The 17,493-nt window shown below is 44.2% G+C and overlaps 1 protein-coding gene across 2 annotated transcripts in view; it reads right to left on the bottom strand.

The window, feature by feature from the left end:
* The window catches only part of LOC115548603 (contactin-associated protein-like 4), a 172,419-nt gene that overhangs the window by 138,577 nt on the left and 16,349 nt on the right, over positions 1-17,493 (bottom strand). Inside the window, exons 2-3 of one of the 2 annotated variants that reach the window (XM_030363353.1) lie at positions 15,700-15,819; positions 3,623-3,771 (exon numbers count right to left, since the gene is read on the bottom strand). In XM_030363353.1, the coding sequence (XP_030219213.1) occupies positions 3,623-3,674 (52 nt within the window). In that variant the 5' untranslated portion in view covers positions 3,675-3,771; positions 15,700-15,819. The remainder of the gene's footprint in view (positions 1-3,622; positions 3,772-15,699; positions 15,820-17,493) is intronic. The other variant, XM_030363354.1, reaches the window with a different exon arrangement.

Raw genomic sequence — 17,493 nt, 5'->3', positions numbered from 1 at the left:
TGGATGAAATACACAGCGAGCAGTGGAGAGGAGAGAGCAGATGAGAGGAGCGGAAAGGAGAGGTTAAAATGTTGGGATTTGAACCATTATCTAAAGAAGAATAAGGAAAAATCCATTGATGGTTCTCTTGCATTTCCATTGCTATTTTTCTAGTTGTAATCGTGTCCTCTTTATGGTTTTACTTTTTAACGATGACAAAATCTTCAAAATTCACCGTTCATCCGTGATCACATTTACAATTCAGAGCACTTGTTTGTTTTAATTAACATGCATCGGCAATAATCTAAATACTAATTTGATATTTAAAATTCCCGGTGTTTCAATGGATAATCAGCTATTTCAGGAGAAAAAATATAACCCTTCAGAAATATTATCTTATTAGATAAAGATTTCGGCTAATGAATATTATCTACATAAATGATATGGTTGCACATAAGCGGCTGTCATTGTTTAAGACGGCAATCGTAATTAAACACTCATTGAAGTGTTTCAGAAGCACAGCTCCACTGAATCAGCTCGATCTCAGACGTGTCTGCATGATAACTAGCACTTCTGTTTCCTGAGTTGAATGTTTACTTGAGAACTCGTTTCTTTTAACTGTGTTCCTTGTCTTTAAATCTCTATGTTTTTGCTGCTTTCTTGGCTGGGTCGGCATTGGGAAAGGGATTTTAATCTCTGTGAGACTCGTCTGGTTGAAAAAGGTTGATTAAAATAATTGAATGAACAGACTATGGGTGAGAGGGAGTTTTGAATAGATATCTGGAGGGATGTAGGAAGAGATTCTATCAACACTACAATGTTAAAGAATAGTTTTTGTATTCTTTTTTTACAATATTTGTTTATTTAGGCCTACTCACAGCACCAAAATTAAGCATTTCTTAGATGTGTAAATTACTTCATAATTTCAAATGTTATAACTTGACAATCCCTTATTTTATGGTTGCTGAGAACTCATACTCATACATACAAGAAGGTGGCTGCTGTTGTAACTCTCCATGGTTTATTATTTTTCCTTTGCCACATGATAGAGAAATTGAATAGCCTTGTGTAGGTTGGATATGAATATGGTTATTTCTGCACTTTTGTAAGTTAAAAGCTTTATACCTGAAATGCAAAGGAAGCTGCCAGTAGGAAAACAACCCAGTCTGGGATTTTTGTACGACAACATTTTTAACACAAGATTTCTTTCTTCAATTCAGCTGAATAAACTGGATTCAAAGTTCATCACCTAAGCAGCTACAAACACCCACTATGTTCCAAAATATCAGAAGTTACATTCAGGGATTTTGAGAACTTGTTAGTAAAATCAAACCCTTTCCGCATGTTTAACTTGTCTGCGGTGCTGTCCAGAAAACTACAAATTGGAAGTCAGAAAGTTCTCTTCCGTTTGGTAACCTGTTCCCTCATTGACGCTCTAAAATGGCTGTCCAAGCATAAACCCTCCACACCCGAAACGCAAGCAAAAAAACCTTGAGAACAATCACGTTGGACAAGTCAGAAAAGGCTGAGCTCGACCAAACTCCCTATAGCCTCCCTACCCAAAGGTTCTATAGGTAGGCGAGGCAAGGCAACTTTATTTATGTAGCACTTTTCATACACGAGGCAGACTCAAAGTGCTTCACATAGAAACATTGTCATACAATAAAATAATAGATTAGTAAAAGAATAAATGAGCAGATTAGGCGAAATTAAAAAAAACAAAAACAAGGTAAGCCGTGTTGAGCGACAGGCTGGAAGCTATAGCTAACGCTGCTGCTCAAACAGGGAGTGCAGGCTCACGCTTAGACCTAACTATTCTATAGGAGGATACACACGGCCCGTCCCCCAGAGGCTTGTTAGATCCCAACTTCCGGTCGTGTCGTCAGCGGGGGCTGGACATGGAATCGGTGATGTCACCGTCGTGAAACCGGCGTGGCGCTGTCCTCTCCCCGCCGCGCCGCCCTATACCCTAACGAACCCCGCAATTAGCACTGCTTCCCCACCGCCTCAGAGTCCCCCATGACTGGAATACCAAGGTCGGAGAGGGAGACTACATTTAAAATACGAAGAGGGGCACGACCGAAGAGGGGCCTGCCTGCTAACTACAGGAATAATTAACATCTCGTTAAGGCTGCCATCATAAGCCTTTACTAACGCGCAGCAATTATCCAACTCGGCTGTCACTCAGCCCTCCATAACCTCCAATCTTACCAACGTAATTGAGTCGCTCTGTGAGGGGAACACAGGCGGCCGTGGTTCTCCTCTTTCTTGATGCTAAACGCCAACCGCAGTGGGATGAGACGAGGTTTCAGAAGCTTTGAGGCTGGAAGCTCAGTCCTGAAATCTAACAGCTGAAATGGAAACCTGTGCGTGCGTGTGTGTGCGTGTGTGCGTGTACTTGTGTGTGTGTGTGTGTGTGTGTGTGTATGTATGTGTGTGTGTGTGTGTGTGTGTGTGTGTGTGTGTGTGTGTGTGTGTGTGTGTGTGTGTGTGTGTGTGTGTGTGTGTGTGTGTGTGTGTGTGTGTGTGTGTGTGCTAGTGTGTGCAAGATGAGAGTGAGAGAGGAGACGAAAGGAAATGTATGGGAGGAGATGAGAGGAGAAAACTTTGGGATGTGGAAGTGTGGTAAAATGTGTTGGAAGACTGTATGTGTGTGTGTGTGTGTGTGTGTGTGTGTGTGTGTGTGTGTGTTTGTGTGTGTGTGTGAGTGCGTTTGCGTGCGCGTGTCTATGTGCCACTGCAAACCCTCACGGGAAGCACCAACACCAAATCCCGGGTGTAGTCCCAACTTCCTGTCCCCCTTGACGACACCAGAAGGGAATCACGTCTTCCTTTTTAAACGTCCTCTTTAGCCTTGACCTTTCTTAAAACACACTAATCTGAGAGGCACAACCCCGTCCCCGAGACGTAAATCCAATCCTTTGGTCTCGCCCTCCGCCTGAAGGCTGATATGTGACAAAGGGAGCTGAAACCCATCGGAGGACCGGCTCCAATTGAAGGGAAGCGTGTCGAATCGCTAAGGTCGCGCAGCCGTCGAAGGTCAGGGAGCACTGGTGGCGGAGAGAGAGTGTTGGTTTGTTTGCGTCTCTCCAGTCTTCTCCGAGTCGATCGTGTCAGCCGCACGTATGGTCTATACATGACATGAAGGGTTTAAAATAAGAAACACCTCCACAACGGATACGTTGTACGATGGGGTTAGTGACAACGCCTAAGCAGCGACAGACTCTGTTTCTCGATGGGCTGCGGCTAGAAGCCGTTGAATTATGCGTTGGTTTTGCTTTGGGGGTGGAGTAGGAGGAGCATCCCTCGAAACATCATTAGTCAGAGCGTTGTGAGGGTCGTCTTACCACTTCACGTAGGATCATATAATTGCTACAAAACCCGCCCGGCCCGTCAGACGCTCTGACAATCCTGCGCCGTGTCGTGTCTATCCTGTTGCACCGATGTCAGGTTTTGCAGTTTGACATTTCTCTTTCATGTTTCCTTCCATGCTGTTTTCCAATTTGTACACAATAGCTTCCGTGTACAATACAATCCACAATCCTCTCTCTCTGATTCCCCTCGCCCCTGTACCCTGAAGGTACCGGCGCGCGCCCACACAGACAGCCAGACGGCTGGAATCTGCATTCCTCGTGATACGTACCTTTGATGGGCAGGGAACGTGTTTCTCTGACAGAAGAGGTGCAACGTCTCATCACGTCCTCTAACCACCACCTCCTACACTCTCATCTCCGCTGGTGTCGGTCTGCCTCGAAGAAGGATTGAAGACTGCTCGAGTTATTCCAGGGAGCCCTGTGCATCGGAAGGCTGAAGTTAATGGCAGAGTCATTTGTCTGCTTGGGACAAAAAACACACAAACACTAATTTGTCTTGTTGGAGCAAATTAACCATTGTGGTGGTACAGGCAGGTCCAGTGAACAGACAATGGCTCCGTAATTCATGATGCTGACTAATACAGCCTATCACATATACCTTTGTGTGTTTGATAGGCTTTGTGTGTGTGTGTGTGTGTGTGTGTGTGTGTGTGTGTGTGTGTGTGTGTGTGTGTGTGTGTGTGTGTGTGTGTGTGTGTGTGTGTGTGTGTGTGTGTGTGTGTGTGTGTGTGTGTGTGTGTGTGTGCGCGCGTGTGTGTGTGTGTGTGTGTGATTGTGTTTTTCATAGCCTTACGAAAACCTTACCTGGCAACCTTTTAGTACCAGCAACACCCAGGTTCAAGGCATTATGAAGGAACACACAATTAAATGAGCTATAAGGATACAAGTTCATTATAGGGGGTTCCAGCAGACACAACATGTGGGCTTTACTGCAAGTGGAATGTTGTCGTTTTTTTGGCGGGAAAGGCATGTCAACCTTTTGATTAAACCCCATGTCCACTAATGTTTAGGGTTCAACATTGTTGTCCATTAGAATGTAATTAAAAGAAGGTTGAAAGTTTGTTTAGTTGTATATAATGCTGCTCTGCGACAAAGGGGTTCCAAAATCCTTGACTGCAACGGCCACTGAAATTTGTCATTTGATTATTATTAGATTTCGTGACTCTTGAGTCTTGCAATCACCACCGTCTAAACATGAATGTACCAACCAATGGATGACATGCCTTTTGAAAATGGTGGTGGACAAATTAACATGTCATACAAACGGAGTCTGAAAAAACGTAGACACCCATGTAAGAATTCCTACAATATATTAAATGACGCCAATGTCCCAAGATCAGTAGGAACCAGGAGTTATGATGTAAATTCCTTCCCCGCAATGTGGGCCTTTTGTTGAAAGTACACTGGCACATGTTTGATGTCTCTCTCTACCCATGCTGGAATGAAAGGTCTCAATTCAATGGCAAAATAACATGATGGATTTTTTTATGTTAATGTCCCGATAATCAGGAAGTCACAAGAGCACCCTGACAGATGAAAGAGAGCGCTATCTGCCAAGGAAATTATGCTAACAGCTTGACTAATGCTCCAGCGTGTCTTTGAAAATTTCTCTACTGCTGTCATTTCAGTCGGACACAAGAATAACCCTGGCGAGGGAAGAGAAGAGGAAAAGGCATTTCGATATATATCCCCTGCAGAAAAGATTCGGAAAAGATTGCAGTGGTCGGCGGGTCTGAGTGTGTTGTTTAATTATTTACCGGAGTGTTAATTCGTTACTTGAGGATTCTGTTCATGGGGCTCCAGACACAGAAGAGCCACTGTGCTATGTCCGACACAGCGTCCAATACGAAGCCCCAGAGAGAAAAGGAGCTTTGATTAGCCCTAGCGGACCTGGGGATGAGGGGAGAGGAGCCACAGTCTGGATCCTACTGATGGACATGTTGTTTGCGTTTGTAACAAGAGCCTGGAATGTGGGCGGATGAACTACCGTCACACACACAGACACACACAGATGTATGTGAGCTATATTTATACATATTCAATTGAGGAAAATATAGGGAAAAAACACTCACACATAGCCAAAGATGTACACATACCTACTTATTCACACCCCTGAAAGCAGCTCAATATGACTTGCACTTATTTGATGATTTATTTATTCATGCAAGAAAACAACAATTGTGAAAACCATGGAAAAGATGAGAATCAAAATGGACTGACTTGTCAGAGCTGGACTGTGGATTTCTCAGACAACACGGAAATGTCTTTAAATACTGAGCCTAGAGTGAAATCAAGTCAAGTAAATGTTATTTGCTTCGCACTTAATCACAGTTACAGTCTCAAAGTGATTTACAGGCCATATATATACATGATGAATATTTATGATGAAAGTGATTGGTGTTAAAACTTTCAGATTTCATGGCACAACTGTATTCCTGTGGGCCTAACTATGTCCTGTGGGCCAGACTATAGACTTTAGTCTGATCCCTTTTCTGAAAGCGCTAAATTGAATTAGCTTATCGCCACCTCCATTCCACTGCTGAAATTAAACAAACCAAGCGGACATAAATGGCTGGTTAAATTAAAGTGGAGAAGTGATAAGAGGAGGACAGTTTTGGAACTTTAGTCACTTTCTAAATTAAAATGAAATTACTGTGCATATTTTGAAGGACCTACTTCTATTTATAAATCTTCATCTGAACGTTGAATATTTAAAATGTAACATAGGTCAACAAGTGATGGATGTAGAGTCTAATTTGTTGGCATCAGTATTGCCCTCTGATCAATTGCTGAAGAACTTAATTAAAGGATTTGATTTCAAATACATTTGCGACGCTCTCAATCAATATACATTTTTTGTTCTTCTGATGCCTCAATCCTCTTCCGTAGCCGCATCTCTACAAATTAACGTCTGGAAGCAATTACATCCACTGGCGATTAATCAGATTAGTGGGAGACGAGGGTAATTGCCAGTGGCTCAAATTATAGGATAGTGATGGAGAGCTACGTCGCCTTCAGTAACATCTCCACTAGCTCCTAGCTAAAAACAACTTGGACATATCTGGAGGGAATGCTGATCGATAGTGATTTCAAAAATGTTATCAATAAAATCACATCCTGATTTCAGCAGACTGGAAAAAATGCTGTAAGGGATTTTTTCCTTCCGGATGTGATCTTCATAATCGTGCTATTGACACTCCCAAAACCCCTCCCACCCACGCTACCCACCCAGCCAGCCTACATAGTTCATGCCACACATTAGCACAGCCAATCAGAGTGGACGGAACACTGTCTGTTTTTGGAATTCGGAAAGTCTCCCGCCTAGTAACTGGGAGGGGCTGAATCTTACACATTGCAATTATGAATATGCAAGATAATGCAGTACGCTAGTGAAGAAAGAAAAAGACAAATTAACAAGCTGTGCCTTATACCACACTTCTTGTCGGGATCTGAACAACAGAATTATAATTGAGGTCCCGTAAACAATTTTACCCCTGAACGGTGATCAGGAAACGCTATTTTGCCGAGGGTCCATGAACATCAAACTGCAGCCCCACACGTTCGAGCAACTAATCCCCAGGCAGGAAGGCAGGACACCTCGCTGCGGAGCGAATCGACCAGGCACTCCCAGCCCGCTTGGCAGACCTCAAAGACGTCAGGGGCCCAGGAATCATTAGCTTCTCCTGTGTCTGTGAAGCCCTGCTCAGCCATCTGATGCTTCCGCACGACTCGGATGTGTTCAATTAGGTCATGGATCCTGGGGAGAGGAGGAGGGCGGGGGGGGGCTTCATATCAATATCACAGGATGACCCAAAAACACCCAAGAGCATGCTTGATGTAGTCACCATGGGGGCCACCCGTCGACGAAGACCACCACAGCTCGCCGTTCTTGACGAGTGACCTTCATTAACACTTCTATCTACAGCCGTCCCTACCATCAGCGATGGCTGAAAGAATCTCAGGTTTGAATCACTTTGGTTCGCCGGTATTTGGTGTATGTTTGTGTGCTTTGGTTATTAAGCTATTCATCACGAACTGTTTATGATTCATGCCGTCGCTGTCGTCTTCCAATCTCATTCAAGCGTCATTAGGGCGTTTTTTATGATAGTCGCTCAGTTCATAACGGAACGCTTCTGTGGCCATCAGCAGGGGCTCAGTTATGCGGTATACGGCCCTGCCGCACCAGGCTGCTCCGCTTATTGTTCAGTTGTCTGGATGTCGTCTTGATTTATAACGTGAATCTGAGATTTATGCAACGTGGTGCGTGGTGGTTCGTGGAGGCTCCCAGCAGGTTGGCAGCATCGCATTGCTTGGATTCATTGTTGACTCACCCCGGGGGAAGGGGCCCTTCCGTCAAATGTAACTGCACACCCATCTGTTTAATAAATGGTCTAATTCGGGGTGGGGACACTCCCGTGTGCACTCCTTAACTCAATGCATGCGGGCTGGGTGAGGGTTCAAGGGGTTTGCTTTAACTCAGGCGGTGCAGGCAGTGTGAGGGTTGCTGGCTCCCTGCTTGGCTGGGGATATCTAGTCTCAGCCTCTTCTGGTCCTTGGCACTATGTCACCATGGGAATCCTCCTGAAATGAAAGCCTGGCTCTTTTAGGCTAGGGGGGGGGTACCTACATTTAAGTGGCTGAATATAATTATATGGGGAATATCCAGTAAGACCATTGCTTTTGGGTAATCCCCCCAAAAAAAGAAAGATGTTTATTTCTGGTCGTCATGCAATTAGCCGAAAGACCCTTGCGTGCACAGTCTGTTGGCTTCCGTAGTTTGCACTTAAACTTGGATGCACTTGCTGTGATGTACCCCTAACACACGCGCACACACACACACATGCGCGCGCAAACACAGACAGACAGACACGTACACACGCACACGCACACACAGACCACTGAGATCATGAGACATCTGCATCTGCACTCCATTAGTTGTCTTTAAATGAGAAGTTCAGACCATGAAATGTGGCCAGTAATGGCATCTCTAATATAGAGCGTTCTGAATTCTAATGATGCTTTCATTACAGAGTCCAACTCTAATTGTAACAAGGCCTACACTTTTCCTTTCATAATACACCATTACGCTGGCTCTACCTGACCCTGTCAGTTGGTGAGAATGAAGTTCAGAAATGTCTTGCAGTGAATACAAATACAGAGGTAATGAAGGAAAAATGAGCCAGGGTCTTTCAGCCAGGAGTCACCAACCTTTAATCACTTTCCCTGACAACATGCATTTAATATTAATCAAGAGTCAAGTTTTCGAGGCACTTGCTCTCGTTCCACACTGAACAAGGGTCACATTGCTTGAAGAATCAACAACACTTTGGTAGCACTGGATTTGCAGGGGGGTTTCTATGTCCAGAGGGTGAATCCATTTAATCAGAGTGCTTAAGGACAAGGATTGAAATGAATGTTTCATCACATTACGCTTTTCAGTCAAAAATGTGTTTACGGTTATTCTCTTTCCTGACCTCAAACACTCACTCATTCAGTATTCACTCTCAAGAAATGCTATAATATATATATATATATATATATTGTGTTGGAGACATCCAAATACCACAGATTGGTTCAGTGGGATTGAGGCTGTTTATATTCAGTTTCAATTCCTTCATGAGAATGGACACTCTCGATTTAACATTTCAGCCAATATCAATAATACAACAAAGGCATCCAAAGGAAAAATGAAATACCAAACTATTCATCGAGTTCATTCTCTGACCGTCATTCCTCCTCCCATAAAACTCCCTGAAGATCTCGCCTAGGCAGACAAGCACACCTTTCTTTCATGTGTGCTCTCTTCCTCACAACAGGCTCGACCCGCTCTGAGTGTTGGTGGTGGACGTCACGCAGCCCCCTGATCGGCTGAAGCAATAGGGACCTCCAGAGGTGTAATAGAGGGCCTGCCACCAATTGTGTCATCCATAGCATCGTAAACACTTCCACGAAGCCAATCGAAAACACAATACTCTAGACACAAGCCGTTCCATTAGGGCAGTGTTTGGGTTTCGACTAGCCTCCGTTACGTTCGTTTTCATGGCGTACCATCACCACACGGTTTTGTGGCTCGCTGAGTCTATATCGCATGGCGTCCACTGCTTTTGTCGCGATTTTTTTTTACAACGCAAGCATTTCTGCTTTGAGAATACTTTTTTGGGCACGTTAAATACTTACAAGTCCTATGCTAGTCTGCTTCTTGGCATAATACCTCTATGGTTGTGGCACGGCCTATAGGAATTGACTTCCTCCGACCTATTGCGGGAGTGGATAGACCTCCTGGATACAATCCACTCAGGGCCAGAGCCCTGTGTTCTTAACCCGCAGGGTCCCTATAGGATCACTCCGGAGGAGCCGACAGTCAGCGTTCCCTTGCACTGTTGACCCCGCCGTCGGAGTACGAATGACTGCGTACGAAGGGGTGATTGAGATGGGAACTAATCGTGAAGCGCTTTGCGTGGCCACAGGCTACAAAAGCACTACATCAACGCAGGCCTTTCAGGCAATGTTCCCTGCTCCATACTCCATACACACTGTGCGGGAATATCCGTGAAGGGAACTATGCTTGACTGAATCTGGCTCTGACTGCCATGCCGTGATAACGGTATAAACAGGCTTATGTTTAATCCAACGGGGCTGCCCTTGAAACATTTTTTTATATTTCATATCCAGTGCTACAATTCCAACAAACTATAGAGAGTAAATAGAGTGAGGTGGGAGAATAATCCGGTTCAAAGGAAAACATGATATACAGACCACCTCGTTGAATCTATCAATACCAGAGCCATAGCAGAGACATTTCATGTGTAGACAAGGACAGTTGGTGAGACATACTGGTAATATCAGCCGAACAATGATTTAACTCAAAGAATAAAATTAGGAAACAGATTGCATGCTCTGAATGGCTCTAGGAATAATAGTCGGGTGATTCCAGTGACCTTTTACCTTCGCCTTGGGAGGGATATGAAAGACAGTGGCAATTTACAAACTCAATGTGCTTCTTGGCTACAGTAGACTAGTTTCACAGCAGTCACATATTGGGACAATACAGAGAGATGCTCAGGCCGGCAATCTTTGCACAGCCTTGACGGTTCATTACATTCTTTACCTTACATTTATTACGCTGACCCTTTTTTCCAAAGCGCCCCATAATAAGCGCATTCAACAATGTAGACACAACCAAAAAAGTATATGAATCGGTTGAGTGAATAACATTCATGAATTAAGTGAACTGCTTTAAGTGCTGCTTAACCAGTGATAGCATTAGTTTGATTTTTGTATTTATTACATGGGCCTGTATTCAGTAAGAACAGATGAGAAAGATTGCAAAGATGGGTTATAGAGACGCAGCTGTCCTGATGTCGTTGCACCATTGTTAAGCCAGGATAGCAAACAATCACGATTTTGTTGAGCGGTAGCTCGAGCTCCCATAATGAGGGAGTAGCACGCTGTTTAACATTCAAAGAGCGCAGCGGATAGAAGGGGTGTATGGTTTGAACATGCAGGGCTCTAAACTAACATTTTTCACTGGTTGCACTGGTGCGCCTAACTTTTTTTCTTAGGTGCACCAGCACAAAAGTTAGGTGCACCCAAATTGTCGACCATATCGCATTCAACACTGCAGTTTTACAGGTTCACGTTTTTTTTTAAATAGCTGTCCATGTAGGCAATATTGACTTGTAAATGATGAACTAAGAATCTGGTCAACCTAATGTTCTTTATTTGAATATTTGCACAAGAAAGGTAATTTCACTGAAACATTTTGGTGCTGTAAGTGCTTCACTGAGCTGCAATTTAAACTTAAAACATCTGAAGATAAATTAAATAAAAAGAAAATCTAAATTAAAAGTGCAAGTGTTTTAAACTGAAACTTCAAACTGAACATCTCATGGCTCCAGGTCTTATGGACTATCCTCAATTGCAGTCACATGCCCCTCTGATGGCCAACTCATGTAGTTTGGCCTTCTTGATCTTTGGCAATAGCCCGGGCTATTATTTGTTTTCTATCACTGAACTTTCGAACAAAACTCTTGCTTAGCAACGATGGGAAATAGCCTACTATCAAATGCATTATTTAAACCAGTATGAATATTACCGTAGGCCTATATGTTTACCAGGCAATTGAATAACGCCTGCACACACACACACAGGCACGCACGCACGAACACGCAGAGTGGTAATCGGGAGAGTTGGGAGAATTCCCGGTGGCCCGTTAACGTTTCGGGCGGCGCCGCGTCAACGTCGCAACCAATTCCGTTTTGTCTAGAGGGGAGTAACTGAGCGCCCCCTCCCGAAGTGGAACAGCCCAGGTCGGCCTTGAACTGCGATTGGTCAGAAAGACGTAACAGCTAATGACAACATTGAACTCTCATGCAGGGCCCCGTTTCCCGAAAGCGTCGTTAGCCTAAGTGGATCGTGAAGTGCGTCGAAAGGGCATCGTAGAGTTTTCACCGCGTTTCCCGAAAGCATCGTTGGTCACGAACGTCTTGAAAACGCTCGTAGCTAACGAGTACTCCAGGGGTGCTCGTAGGTACTCGTAGGACGCTAAGAGCATCGTCAGCTATAGCCTCAGTGGCGTCACCATCGGACATTCCGTATATTGGATGCGTTTTATTAAAACGCATTGCGCCTTTATGTTCTTAGTTTGGTAATTAATAAAGATTATTAATTAATTTATTAATAAAGATGTTAAAATGGACAAAATAAAACGGGACAGTCCAGAAAATGTTTGCGCAGGCAGGGCACTCAAAATGTGTGAGAGAAAGTGGGGGGATTTGTGCAGACTGACATAGGCTACTCATAAAACGTAGCATAAAATAATGTACAAAATAAAATAAAATTAAAAAAATTAAAAATAGAGAAATAAAATATATTATAAAAAACATGCAAAGGAGCAGGCAAAAGGCTGGGATATGGTGGGGATTGGTCACGTTGACGGGAATGTTTAGTGACATGTGGGAGGGTGGAGGGGGTTAAAAAAAAGTCTCAATCACTCTTCGACGCGCATGAAAACCAGCCGCGTAGTTATGAGGGAGGCCGTCCTCACACCGATCTTCCTCGTCGTCATCGTCCTCAGCGTCCTCCGGTTCAAGCAATGCCACCCCAGCCTTAGCTGCAATGTTGTGCAACATAGCCGTCACACATATCACGGCGCATGACTTGGCCGGCGAAAACTGGAGCCCTCCGCCTGACTTGTGAAGGCATCTAAAGCGCAACATCCACCTCCCGATCGTGCGCTCAACGATGCACCGGGCCAGACGGTGGGCTTCGTTGTATTCCTCATCAATACATACCTTACCCTATTTCCGGAGGGGCTTTTATAGCCAATCAAATTATCAATCAAGGAAACCCTTATGCGGAATCAGATTAAGTCGGCTCTCTTTGCTGCGCAAAGCATGTTTCAGAAATCAGCCCATTAAGATAAATGTAGTTGTCACACAAGCTATTTTTAATTTTTTGTCATATGGAATTATTTCAGGGGGGAAAATGCCGTGAAACGCACAGTGCATTCAGGATTAGGACTGATATATGTCGGTTTAAGCCTAATCAATTGTGTTTTAATGTCTTTAGCATTCATATAATTGCAGTCTATTTTTTTCGTAGGCTACTCTGCTGTTGTCCTTGATGGGGATATATTTTAACCCTTTTTAACACAATTTTCCTGCGACATTCCTGCGTCTCCCCCTCCTACAGAGCCCATTTAAGCACCGTGTCAGTAGACAGTTACAATCCTACGACGTCGTGAGTGCAGCGAATGCGCGTTCACGTTAAGAGGAGTTTCGGGAAACGCTCCAAAGAAATTATCGATGGATCGCAAGATCCATCGGGAGAATGATCGTACGAGCGAAGATCCATCGTTATCGGGAAACGGGGCCCAGGCTCGAACAGAGTGACACACAAACACACACACACACACACATAGTTTTTCACCCACTCCGTATGCAGCTTATTCCATGCTTAAAGCACCCAGGCTACTATGCGGCGAGCTGGGGCTCTCATGTTCTCCCCTGCGGTGTATACCTTGTCCGCATCCCCTGCCATCCAGTTGTCATACGATTCATGCAGACTGGTTTTGAACGGCTGATTCCATGGATGTAGCCTACTTTGCGTGTGCCGTGTTTTCCCGCCGATGCGGCAAAGCTGTATGGTTATGCTGTTGAGAGCTTAAATAAATGCACGATATAAGTTGACTGAACAATTATTGAAGTTTAACATTTTGTTCAGCAAATTTGACAACTGACAGATGCAATATTGTAGCCAGTAGGGGTGCAACGGATCACAAAGCTCACGGATCGGATCGGGTCACGGTTTTTGAGTCACGGGTCGGATCATTTTCGGATCAACAACAATAAAGATAACAAGACAAATGTGACTTTAAATAAAAAGTCACATTTAAAATAAAATAACTGTGTAAAAACAAAATAAAGTGAAAAATTAGGTAATAATCCTGCTTCCTTTAAGCATGGTCAATATTTAAAAAATTTGCAATTTGAGGCATTATTCCTTCTTCTTTTTAACATGGTTAGGATAGTAAATAATCCCTAACCCTGGATTTACAATTCAGGATGTCTGCATTGCCTTGGGAGTTTAGAGTCTACACTCTCCCAAGGCAATGCAGACATCCTTATCTTCTTTTTTTTAGTTTGGGGTTTTATTTGGCATTTTGTAAATCCATTGATTTCGGTTGGGAGACTCATGCTCATTGCAAGGGGGGTTGGTTGTAGTCTTTTCGCTCGGTTCTAGCCCTACTGTTGATACGCGAAAAGACTACAACCAAACCTAAAGACGTCCGGTTCCGGTTCCGGTTTACGTTTCAATGGGATTTACGGAACGCCAAATAAAACACAACAGAAACTGTATTTCGCTACGATACTTGATGATGTTGTTAATACCGGAATTGTCCTCTAAACATGCGCTGATCACGTCAACGCACAATTTTTTTTTTTAATCAGCCGATCCGCGGATCACTTGCGTCCCGAACCGTGATGGTTGATCCGTATGGATCACGGGAAACCCGTGAACCGTTGCACCACTAGTAGCCAGTGAAAATCGCAAAATTCTGACGAGCATTCTTAAATGAAGTAGAATAAACAGGAATATCTGGACCACGGCCAATCAGAGGGGGGTCCCGCTCTTCATTATCTCTGATTGGTTTGGACCATGATATGGGCCTTTCAGAGTCGCAGAGTTTTTTTCTTTTTGAACCGCTGGTTGCACCGGTGCGACCTCAGATTTTTTTTAGTCGCACCATTGAGAAATTAGGTCGCATGTGCGACCAAATTGGTCGCACTTTAGAGCCCTGACATGTCCTGGGTGAAGGATGAGCCACAGCCATTGGTTGCAAGTTAGGAATGTACCAGTGACTCGAATCGGATTCGAGAAGCAGCCATCGGTAGACAGTGGAGGGTTAAAATGGCAACAAACTTGTGGCATCGTCCCATGAAGAATGAAGACCTCTGAAGAATAAGTTAGTCCCGCCTCCGAGGCTCCCAGTTCCCTCTGTCAAATGTCTATGGGAAATAGCAAAATGGGTATTTGGATTGTCGGTGCCGTTAAAGTAGTAAACGATTATTAATGCTACTTTAACGGCACCGACAATCCAAAAACCCAGTCGAAACTAAATGGAAAAAGTGTGTAGTTCAAAACGTGACGCAGCTTTTACTTCTTCGCCACCCACAGAGTTTTTTATGTACGATCATTCAAAAACCTCAATGTTATTTCCCATAGACATTTGACTGAGGGAACCAGAGCCTTGGAGGCGGGACTTATTCTTCAGAGGTCTATTGGGCCCACACGTTGGCCAGGCTGGAAGAAGAAGGTCATGAGATCTGAGATGATGTTCATATACCGCTGGTTAAAAATGCCATCACAAATTAAGGGCACATTTGAGTCGGTGTGTAGCGAATTGACCATGCAATTCCCCGTTGAAGGGACATTATTGATAGTAATTGTTTCCTAATCATCCAATCACACTTGTGCTGACCTCACAATCGTTTAGAAATGTCCCGATCTCAAAGGTCTTGTGTCGTTCGTTCCTTTTTTCATTCGGGCCAAACTCTTGTCACGGTGTTAGGAGGCTGACGTGGGGCATTGATGATGTTCATTGGGAATTTGTTGAGGAAATTTAATTTATGTTTATGTCACCTTTTCAAATCTGTTGTGATCAAAATTGAAGGGCAACATAAATGTATAACCCGTGAGGTTTCCTTACCGGAACAACCTTAATAATGGCTCAAATGGCAACAATTATCTGTGATTTGTTCTTCACTTTAGCCAAAAGGAACATAATACAAACAGGATTAAATCTGTCGTTGTGGGTGACTACCACGACGACCTATCAAGTTACCTTTTCATCTGTCTCCTGTGTGTGAGAGGATGGGAAGTCATTGGACACAGCGAGAGAAGAGACTGGCTCTGTAGACCCAGGATGACTGCGGGGCGGGCAATATCCAAGACTTTGATTAAACTGTGGCGGGAGGGGGGGACAGGAGGAGTAAACACAAAGCAAAAGATGGATGAAAAAGAAGGCAGGACTGGAACGGAGAGGATGCACGGTGCACGATGCACAGTGCTACCTCACGGCTCAACAGAAAAAGCTTAGCTTATCTGTGTTTATTCAGTTGGACCTCGTTGCGGGTTCGGACGGAGAGCGGTTGCGGTGTCGTGGGGGGGTGTATGGTTTCAGCACCGAGTGATGTTTAATCTCAGTTGTGCTCGTGTGTGTCAGGCCTGAAAAAGAACTACACCCCCTCGCGGTGTCGTTTTCTGTCAGCACAGAGACATTTTGCCTCCCCCTCCTCCTCCACCTCCTCCACCTCCTCCTCCTCCACCTCCTCCTCTTCCTCCTCCCCTTCCAGACCGGTCTCCTTTATTGTGGCCGAAACCGGAGGACAGAAGAGAGGACTATCACTTACATCAGTGGAAACTTCCAAGAGCGGAGCCTCTATTCAGCCTTCAACGGCCAGCCCGAGAGTCACCTGAGAAAGCTCTGCGCTTGCGCCCCAACACAATGGTCACTGCAGAAGCCGCCGCAGACCACAGAGCGCGACCGGTGAACTACTGAACCCGGGCATTTGATAGCCTGCCTCAGATCCATCGATTAAACCCGCCACCTCGTCTAGTCTAGACTAGCGGAGCTGCTGGCCGAGGGGAACAATGAAGCAACGCAGATCATCACAGGGCCAACTTTCAATAGAATATTCTGTATTTCGAAGGGAAAGTCAGAGGAGTAATCAGCAACCGCGAGGATGTGGTTGTGAAGAAAACAATGAGCCAATTTCAGAGAATTGTGCCGTTTCAAAGCATGGTGTTGTGAATGCTCAACATTTTATCGTAGGAATGCCTTATTTTTATAGATGCCCATCATAATAAAAGACTATGTTGGTTTTGTTTCTATTGGATGATGCCGTTTCAGATGTCTGAGTTTGTGTCTGATTCTGATTATATTTCATTACCGTGAATAAACAGGTAGTTTTGGTTGTAGGAACAAGAATTTCTCTTACAAGTGATGAAGGTCAAGTGATGAAGGTCCTTGATAGTTTTCTAAATTGCAATCGGTTATTTGGTCTCTCACACTATAAAAAAATAGAATGAAAATATAATATTACAGTTCTGCCAAGACTGTATCGCTAGATGCCAACCAATTCTACCCTCTGCACCATTAAATCTTCAGTTTAAAACAGCATTTAATTTTCTATCTTCGGGGTGCCGTTGATGTTGTCTCTCTGCCGTACAGACGGACTTGTTATGCAGTGTGGTTAATACAAGCCTGTCCACGGACACTGTTGTGGTAATTATAGAGGCTATTCTGGTAAGACCCAGTTGTGCATTTTGGATTAGATGATTTTATCGGTACCAGCAATGATTTGCATTTTGATTCTGCAAGTCTGAGTTGTCTATTTTGCTACTGTTTGCTACTGTGTGTGTGTGTTTGTGTGTGTGTGTGTGTGTGTGTGTGTGTGTGTGTGTGTGTGTGTGTGTGTGTGTGTGTGTGTGTGTGTGTGTGTGTGTGTGTGTGTGTGTGTGTGTGTGTGTGTGTGTGTGTGTGTGTGTGTGTGTGCCATAGTCCAATACGTTTTGACAATATGCACAGAGAAATATTGATGATCTCACTTAAAAAAAAAAAAAGCAATAATAATGT

This window comes from Gadus morhua, chromosome 8 (assembly GCF_902167405.1).
Source record: "Gadus morhua chromosome 8, gadMor3.0, whole genome shotgun sequence".
Classification (NCBI taxonomy): domain Eukaryota; kingdom Metazoa; phylum Chordata; class Actinopteri; order Gadiformes; family Gadidae; genus Gadus; species Gadus morhua.
The sequence above is the reverse complement of the archived record's forward strand: the minus strand, read 5'-3'. Positions and strand labels throughout refer to the sequence as shown.